We start from the raw sequence: 9675 nt of genomic DNA, 5'->3' as shown, positions 1-9675 counted from the left end.
TCTGCTCTGCCGGCCCCAGCATGCTCTTTTGCCTGCTTGATGGGAAATTTGGCCCTGCCATCCTTGCTTGACCCTTGATCCCCCTTCTGCTGGCTGAGGTGCTACAGGACTGTCTGAACACAGTTCCCCTTAGAACACTGAAGAGAGGAGAGGCTGGGGCACCCGTGTCCAGGCCACTGTGGGGCCACTTGAGGCCTGGAGATTCCAGGGCAAGGACTGACTGACATCCACTCATAGGCACTGTCTGCTCACATAATGCCATGTGTGTGAATCTCCCTGGGTCACTGCAAGCAACAGACAGTCTCAGGTTGGGGGCCATGGTAGGGTACTTTCCAGGGTAAGGGGTGTATCGTGCCTGCCCCTGCTGGCTGTCTGGGCCCCTCGGCTCCTCCGTATGCCCACCACAGGGCTCTGGGAAAGAGAGCAAAGCATCTCATTAAATGAGCTGTTGCCAGAGTTAGACCAACCCAAAGTCCTTGATGGTGAACAGCAATCGCCATGTTGAGCGTAGAACCTGGAGCCAGGGAAGCAGCAGGCCTGGTGCCATGTATCCCATGTAATGAAGAGAGACCCACCCAAGGGCCCCAACAGGACAGCACTCCCACTTTCTGCCAGTTGGTGTGTTGATTTGGTTTCTAGGGACTTTTCTTCTGGGAATGGTTCTGCCCCCAGGTATGCTCCCGCGATCGGGGTGAGGTCCTACCTTACCCTGGAGGTATCTGTCTTCTCACAAGGGCTTTTGCTGATGGCTGTGCTGTTGGAGGGGGTCTGGAGTCCTCACTATCCCCGTATCCACACCCCATCTAGACTGGCAAGGTCTGGAGGCAGCTCTGTGTGGGACAGGGTTTCTTGGTGTGGGCTCAGAATCATCTTCATCAGGGTCACCCGAGTGCCGGCTAAACTGGCTCATTTCTGAGTTGGATTCAGATCTGCCGTGTCACTGCCATAGTGGCTAAAATAAGCAACAGCAAAAGCAAAAACGAAAGAAATAGGTTTTGTAGTCAGACAAACCTGGGTTTGAATTCTTTTTTTGTTTTGTTTTGTTTGGAGGGTGAGGTAATTAGGTTTGTTTGATTGTTTGTTTATTGGAAGTACTGGGGATTGAACCCAGGACCTTGTGCATGCTGAGCTGTACCCTCCCCCTGGGTTTGAATTCTAGTTTCAGAACTTAGTATGTACCCTCACCCTCTCTAAGTCTAATTTTTTGTAAAATGGGGATAGGAATTCTATTGTGAGGATTAAAAATGGTAATGTGAAGAAAGGGCCCAGCGTAGGGCCTAGCACACAGGAGGTAAATACAGGTTTGCCACTGTCATCTGTCCAGCCATCTGTTTGACCAGCCGTCTGTCTGTCTACCTGTCCACCTGTCCATCAGTGAGCCAGGAACTGCTGTAGGCACTAGGAATGCAGCAGTCCTCAAAAACAAACTCCTTGTCCTCATGAAGTGTACATGCTAAGTGGGGGAAATAGACAATAAACAAACATGATATGCAAGGTGGTTGTAAGTGCCACAGAGAAAAATAAATCAGAATCAAGTGTCTCACCAGACTCTCCAAGTATTTAATCTGAAGCCAACAGGTGTGATTTCTCAAACACTGAGACAGGGACTTTGGGGGGATACTTTGTGGCTTGCCCTCCATGAGCTTATTATAAACTGGCTGGGAAACAAAATTCCTATACATACAGGAAACCACTGGAGAACAACGAATTGCCTGCCAACCATGTGTCATACATGCCTGGGAGCTGCTCAGAGGAGAGACTGATTACTGGGGCTGGCAGGGAGGTGTAAGTGAATACCCCCACCAGGCTTCTGATCCAGGAACAAGGGAAGGAATATGCTTATTCCTGATTTTGGAGAGGTTAGTTCATACCCAGCATAAGCAGAAAGCCTCGGATGCTTGTAAACCTCTTAAAGCTTTAGAACGTGAATCAGGGCTTCTGAGAGATCACGGCGCGAGTCAGAGGCTCTTCACACCAGGTCGTGGGAATACAGTTTGATGGGAAACTCTTCATCTCTGTCCAGCTATTTGCCAAGTCCCAGCTCTGTGTGATGCCCAAGATCTTTGAAGGTAATTATCTCCCGAATGCTATTTTAGTTTAAATAAATAACTTAGTGATTTGGAAATCACTGAGCGCATGCACCAAAGGAACTGCCCAGATCCCAGGAAACAGATGGGAAGTGCCCAACAGTAGTGGGCTATTTTATAGAGGTTGTGGGTATTTGGAAATGATGCTTTTGTTGGCAATCTCTTTTTGAAAAGGAGTACTGGCTTAGGAGCATGGAGGAAGACACAAACTTGGAGCAGAGGCTGGATGGATGAAGAATAGGCAGAGAAATACGAGGTTAGGCCATACCATTCTGATTCAACTAAAATTCAGTGACTACCTGCTGAAGTGCTAAGCTCTTTAATTGAGACAGGTTATCTCAAGATAATAGCACCTACCTCACAGGGCAGCTGTGAGGAATAAGTCAGTACCCATGAAGCTTAGTGTCCAGCACGTAGTAAGCATGCAATGAGTAGCCGTTACCATTTACTCCCCACGACAACCTTGAGGTAAACGTTATTCCCTCTGTACAAACAAGGAAGACACTAACGGACATGATCAGGATCTGAACCAAAGTCTGAGGCCAGAGTCCACAATCTTCCTGTTACACAATTTTGTTTGGGAGGGTTCTTCCCTACAGCTTTTACTTGTAAAAAGTGAGAGGGTAGAAAAGGAACTTCAACTTGAGAAACAATCAAGCTAAGCACTTTCTAAGGGATTTTCTGAGGAAAGTTTATTATGAGGATAAGGCGGTGGGAAGAAGACTGAGACAGCCATGCACACTTTTTAGCTCAAGCCAGTTTCTTCTCATTATCTCATGCCGGTTACAGATTTCAGAGACATCATCTTGCACACGCACACAAGGAAAAGCCAAGGTTCTTCAAGAGTAAAACCAACTGAAAAACAGCCCTTAGAAGGATCGTTTAGTCACTGCAGGAGATAAATGAGAAGACATTTAGGCCTCTGGGGACGGCAGTCCCAAGACGGATAAAATCACCTCTAATGTGCCCATGGACTCTGTCCCACGTGTTGTTAGTGCTCAGTTGTGGTCCTCACCGTTCTCAACAATACAGGGACTCAAAGTATATACTGATTATACATTGTGTGCTAGGATCGTAGTGGTGAGCAAGACAAATGTGGGGGAAGATGGGCAAGTCAGCTAGGCAATAACTGATACTATGCTGTGACAAGGACAATTCGGGGTGATGCTGAGCCCTCGGGAAGCAGAGAGGACCTAGTCCAGCTCTGGTGGGGGAACTGGGGAGGGTTTCTTAGAGGAAGTCTCTTTTATTTTTAATTTTTTTAAAATTGAGGTACAGTTACAATGTGCCAGTTTCTGGTATACAGCACAATGGAGAGTCTCTTTTGGGACCTAAAGATCTAACTAGTAGATTCACCAGACCCTGAAGGAGAGAGTGGGAGAAAAGAGAGGAGGGTCTTTCAAGCAGAGGGAATGGTACGTGTAAAAGCCAGGAGGTGACAGAAAGCCTGGGTCTTTGAAGAAAGTGAAAGCGGTTCTGCGTGTGACATGGGAGAATGAAGAGACTGGAGGCTGGAGAGGTGAGCAGCAGCTAACGTATTGTATAACTTTGTACATGTAGAAGAGAATCTGGACATTATTCAACAAAGAACCAGATTTTAAGCAGGAGACTAATACAATTTGCAATTTAGAAAGACCAATTTGGAAGATGGATTACAGTGAGCCAGGTCTAGAGGCAGACAATTAAGTGCTTGAACTAGGGGTAGTGAACAGTGGAGGAGGGTGGATGAACTGGAGAGATACTTGAGAGGCTGAATACTGAGTCAAGAGCAAAGCCTCTCTGGGTTTCTGGTGTGGATCACCAAGTGGAAGGGTTGTCATTTTGCTTCAAGGAGTAGAAGCAGCTGGACGTGCTTTGCCTGTGCTATTTTAGGTTCCAGTGAGGCAGCCTAAATGGGGACGCCCAGTGAATGGCTGGATGTGCATCTCCCTTGCCTTCAACTCTGCACTGTGCCCACTGACACCATCAGGGAGTGGTTGCTGCCATTCTCCCTTCTGTTTCCTCTACTGAATGTGTCAGTTCCAGCTCCTGTCTTCGCACATGACTTTATTTCACCCTGTTCTGTTTCACTTCAGATTTCTTTGCTCCTTAGTTATCTCAGTGCTATGTGTATCTAGGAAATCTTCCAGGAAAAAAAAAGTCAGGAAAACAGATAGTATCATCATAATCTGATCTCAGTGGCCATTTTACTTTAATAGCTTGCATTCTGAAAAGCTATAACCATAAGGTTTAAGACTAAGATACATTTATTATTTTTTCTGTGTGTGTGTGTGTGGGATAATTAGGTTTATTTTTCTATTTAATGGAGGTACTGGGGATTGGACCCAAGACCTCGTGCATGCTGAGCATGTACTCTACCACTTGAGTTACACCCTCCCCCAAGACTAAGGTACAAATTCTGAGTTGCACTGCTTACCAGGAACTAGTGTTGACTGCTCCCTGAAGTTCAATCTATTATTTTAGAAGGAATTTATTAACTTTGGCCAGAGACCAGTGAATGTACTTTTCCCAGACTACTCAATTTTGGACAGTGACATCATTGAAAGACTTCTGTTTTTTAAACATTTCATATATTAAGGGAAATGTTAAGAGATAACTCTGTCTGAAATGCAAGCAATGTTAAGAGCTTTGAACAGGAAGGATGTAGCTAATGAGAGGCTAGGAAATGAGATAATCTCTTTTATAGAATCATCTGATATTGAGGAAACAAGGAATTTACAAAGGAGGGGATACAATGAAATTAACCAATGAGTGGAGCCATCCTTTGGGATCAGTAACCTTTAGACCCAGGCCTAACAAAACAACACAGCTGTGGTAGACGAGTGGATGGAACTAATCTATCTATCCCGGAGTTTGTTTCCTCTAAGTATTTTTTCCCCCCCGACTCAGAAGGCTATACCTTAAATTAGTAAGTGAAACAATCAAGGTTGGAGTAAAGAACCACTCATGTATAAATGTTGAAAATTACCTACTTCTATTTTAATAGTTAAAGGCCAAGACACAAAAACCCCTAAAAAACCAAATGTCTGTGTTTCTTATTACATTTAAATTATACCTCAATTTTAAAAACATGAAAAAAGTCAGAAAACGAGAAAAAAAAGGTACTTAATTAGATCATGTGGATAAATAAAATGAAATAATTTATATACACTGTCCTTAACAGGGTCAAAAGCAGGAAACAATAAACAAAGCTTATTTTTAAAAAATGCTTCTGAGCTGCCTAAACAGACTACACTTCCCTTGGATCATGAAAGGGACTTCTTCAGTAGTGCTGGCATCCCACACCCTCAGTCCTGTTCAAACAAAACTACAGAGAATTCTTGGAGTAATAAACAAGGGTTGATTGTTTTCCTTTCTTATTTTTTCCATTATTTTTCAAATAACCTATAAAATATTTAACTCTTTCACCAATATTAAAGTCATGCACACTCAGCAAGCAAGGAGTTAGCTCTTTGGATTTAGGCATTTCATGCTGAGAGGAAAGGGTATTAGATCCATCTACTGAAAACCCAGGCTAAAAAACAAACAAGTCCTTGTCCATCTGGAAGATTTTAATATATTTATTTGAAAACCAACTTGTGTGAAAGAGCACACGAAATAGTCATATATCTTCTCGTCAGCCAAAGACTTGGAGACAAGGCCAGCACAGAGGCAATGGATGATACATGCAGTGAATAGCAGGCGTCAGCATGAACTTCCTTACGGGTATTTTCAGTGTGACCCCGGGCAATCTTCTTCAGATGAGCAACAGAATCCTGGCGAAGAAATGAGAGCGAGAAGTAGAGCTATTCTTTATTTTAAAAACTCTTTTTTTTTGAAAAGAATAACTACTAGCTGTTGAAGCATAAAACTAGCCCCAACCCTGATCACGTAGTCCTAATATGCCAGTTTGTGCTTAGACAGACTAGTTTTCAAATTCTTATTGGACTGAGTATTTTACCCTTTTGAAAACTAACAAGAATCCAATTTCCAACTGAAAACTTCTAAGCCATCCTATAGTTAACTGCCCTGAAAGACCTCATCAGGGAGGTTTCAGGAAGGCATTGTGAAAGGCTGAACGGGCTTAGTGTGAGTTCAGTTCTGCACAGAGACTGAGAGCTCATGGTATTAATACCGTCGTGGGCTGGTTAGGTAAAGCTTAGGGAACCATCAAGAGCTGAAAGATAATTTTCAAAAACAAGCAGGGAATATATAAATCTCAACTGTCTCTCAGAGGTTTGAATATATTTTTCTACTAATGGCAGGGTTTCTGCCTTAATATTTATCTGAGATTTTTATAAAAGCTTTCATTAATTGCTAGTCAGTTTGTAATAGTCATGGTGCTGATTTGCAATCTGACATTTAAATGTATCTTTTTGTCGTCATGTAATAATTGATACTGTTCTTATTTTCTTTAAAGAATAGCATAAATTCATATTTATTTGACAACATATTTGTACTAGTGTGGAATTACAGAACCTTCTTTGTGCAATTTATATGCATCTTCAAATATGAGGTGACCATTCAAAAAATGGGGGACATAGAATGACAATTTCATAAAATTAGATTATTCCAATCTTCTGTATCTAAAAACCCCTTCACCATTATAATAATAATGATGATAATCTTTTTTCAACTACACAAAGCTTTGTGTTATAGTCTGACCCCAAAGTACCTATAATAAGCACCATTTTTTATACATATTAGATGTTCAACAGCTTCATTAAATAAATGAATGTTAAGCCTTTTGGTGCCAAAAACTGCCAACGGAAAGGAAGATAGAGAAAAGGATCAATGAAGGATTTAGACTTGTGCTACTCAAAGTGTGATCTACCAACCAGTGCCAGTCCATAAACTGTAACTGACCTGCAACAAGGAGCTTGCATCAAAATGTAAATCGACTCCACCACTGAGCAGACTGTCAGCTCAGCAGACTTTTTTAGGGACTTTTTTAGCGTCAGGGGGTAGCAAGGCCATTTTTTTTTTTTTTTTTTTTTTTTTTTTAATGAAAAAGCATCGAGTAGAGTTACATTCTGAACTAAGATCCCTGCTTTCTCATGGACCTATGAAAACAAGTTGCAGTCCAGCCACTTTGAACAGCACTGGTGGAACACTAGAGGGTAGAGAGTCAAAGAAGAAATAAAAAAGGAACTGGTGGTTATGTATGTAAGAAGAGGTCAAAAAATGGAAGTTTTAATACTGTTTAGGTAAACAGGGATTAAGCAAAACAGGAAAAAAGGGAGAAAATGTTCCTGCATAAAACATCTGTGAAGTATAACAGAGAGGTTTCCCTTGATATACAATTTTGTTCCACACACACCTCTGGTCCTTAATCATCAATATACTCAAATGGTTCTGGGGGTTCTGGTTCTTGTTCCTCCTCCTCGATTTTCGGGCCATGGGCTGCCACAGGTTCTACCAGCTCTTCAATGTCTTCACTGGTATCCTTCAGAATGATGATGCCGCCAATGGACAGCTATAAAGAGAGGGAATGAAGAAGTACAAGCTCCACTCATATTTCCAGGTTGCTCCAGAATCTAGAGGGCAAATTTGTTAAATGGGACCTTAAAGATACTGGAATGATTTGGACGTAAAGAACTAGGATGGAACTACGCTTTCTAAGATGAGAGTCAGACGACCTGGGCATTTGGCCTTTGTGATGCTATACCAGTGACTTAACCAAGCTGTTCAACTATAAGAAGGGGCCAGTGAAGACTGAATGAGGACAGCAGTGTCAAGGTGCATAACAAAGGATAAAGATGACTGTCATCAGTAGGAATATTTGCAAACTCGGCCCAGTGTCTCTAGATGACAGAACATGTGGTATTGCTATGTCTGGACGGTGCATGTCAATTTAAGAATATTTCTGAGTACTAGCCTCTGCTGGACTGCAGGGAGAACATTTACTATCCAAATACAGTATTCTAACACCTTGCGCTACTCAACGCGTGGTCCTGGACCAGCGGCATCATTGTTCCCCGGGAGCTTGTGAGAAACGTAGAAACGTGGCCCTACTCTAGATCTTTCAGTCTGTATTTCATCAAGATACCAAGGTGATTTGTATGCATGTTGAAGTTTAGAGATGCACGTCAGCCTAACAGATACTTTATCATTTGTGAGACAAACATCATTTTGGACACAAAAGACAATCTACAAATGAAAAGCCAATTTTTCTCCAGCAGTTTTAGAATGACAGAGACTACAATATAAATAACACACATCTGAGGGTTTTTCACTTTAATCTACAAATCCTTGTGATACAAGACAGTGAAGAACTAGTTGGGAAACAAAAGGGAAGTAGAATGTAGAAGCAATTCTATTAAGCCCTTTCCCAAACATATTAGTGTGAGGTAAATCCAAACACCAAACTGTTCGCCCATCTCTGGTGTGCTAATCTTATTCTATTTGCTTGCCTGTGTCAAAGGAAATGGAAAGCTGCTCTCTGTAATTAGATCAGTCAACAGTGGCAGGCACATCTGGAAAAAAACATATTTCTACCAAAGCACATTACTGGGAAGGAAAAGGAGCACAAGCACATTAGTTAAATGATTCACATGTGTCTAAGCATCTCTGTAGTTCAACCTAATCTAATTTTCACTCATAAGAATTTTGCCCTGCCACGCTATAAAACTGGTGTGCCTTCTGAAATTTTAAACTCTTTTCCTTCTCTCAACACACACATATCCATACATCTATAACCTTTTCCCTTGAAAAATTTGCTTTTCTTAAAGAGGAGTCATTTTTATGAATGGACCCTGCCTTTACTACCAATATTTACCCAAGAACAGAGTAACATGGACACTATCCTAATACTCCATAGCCTAAAAAGTTACTTGAACCTTCTAAAGGGGCAAATGGAGATGAATCTTTCAGAAAACAGAAGAAAATATCCATATTCTCAAGGGACTCCCTATATTTTGGAAACATATGGCCCCAGGTTATAACTGTACTGTTTCATGCCTAACTGGAATGTTCCAACCCAAATCCTGCAATATGATCAACATATGGGAAGAGCTTTTTATAGTTACATGGTTTAGATTTATTAATGCCTTATACGTTAGAGAGAAAATTCACTCTTTAAGCAGAGAATAAGATACCTGACATTCCTGTTTTCTGAGAAGGCTAGTGACAACTGAAGACAGAGGCAATGGAACACTTTCTGTTCCCAAATGCTCCATACTCTCTATAAGACATCTTTTAAAATGGACAGAAAACAGAGTAGGAAAGCAACCCATTTTCAAAACTAAAGCTGCCTCTTTCGAATACAGTGTCTGAGGAAGGGTCTGATGACCCTGCCATTGAGGGGACTGGAGGAAAGCGTCAGGGGGCACTCCTTTCATCACTGCACACATGCACAGAGGCAGTCTTTTCTTTCTTTTTTAAAACTGAGATACAATTCACACAAGTCAATTCTTTTAAAGAGTACAATTCAATGATTTTTTTTTTAGTATATTCACAAAGTCGTGCGACCACCTCCACTTATCTTATTCAAGAACACATTAATCAATCTAAAAGAAACCCTGTGCCCAGTAGCAGTCATTCTCTGTTTTCCCCTACTCCCAGGCCCTGCAGAGGCTAAAGCAACTTCATTCTCTGTGGATTTGTCTCC

General features: G+C 41.8%; 1 protein-coding gene across 2 annotated transcripts in view; it reads right to left on the bottom strand.

Moving 5' to 3' along the window:
* Positions 1 to 5623: 5623 nt before the first annotated feature.
* Positions 5624 to 9675, bottom strand: part of PSMD1 (proteasome 26S subunit, non-ATPase 1) — an 80755-nt gene continuing 76703 nt past the window's right edge. For both annotated transcript variants that reach the window (XM_032480459.1, XM_032480460.1), the window contains 2 exons: positions 7387 to 7542; positions 5624 to 5842 (listed from right to left, as the gene is read on the bottom strand). In XM_032480459.1, the coding sequence (XP_032336350.1) occupies positions 7396 to 7542 (147 nt within the window). In that variant the 3' untranslated portion in view covers positions 5624 to 5842; positions 7387 to 7395. The remainder of the gene's footprint in view (positions 5843 to 7386; positions 7543 to 9675) is intronic.

The sequence above is a fragment of the Camelus ferus genome, chromosome 5 (genome assembly GCF_009834535.1).
Source record: "Camelus ferus isolate YT-003-E chromosome 5, BCGSAC_Cfer_1.0, whole genome shotgun sequence".
Classification (NCBI taxonomy): domain Eukaryota; kingdom Metazoa; phylum Chordata; class Mammalia; order Artiodactyla; family Camelidae; genus Camelus; species Camelus ferus.
This window is presented reverse-complemented; position numbering and strand designations above follow the sequence as displayed.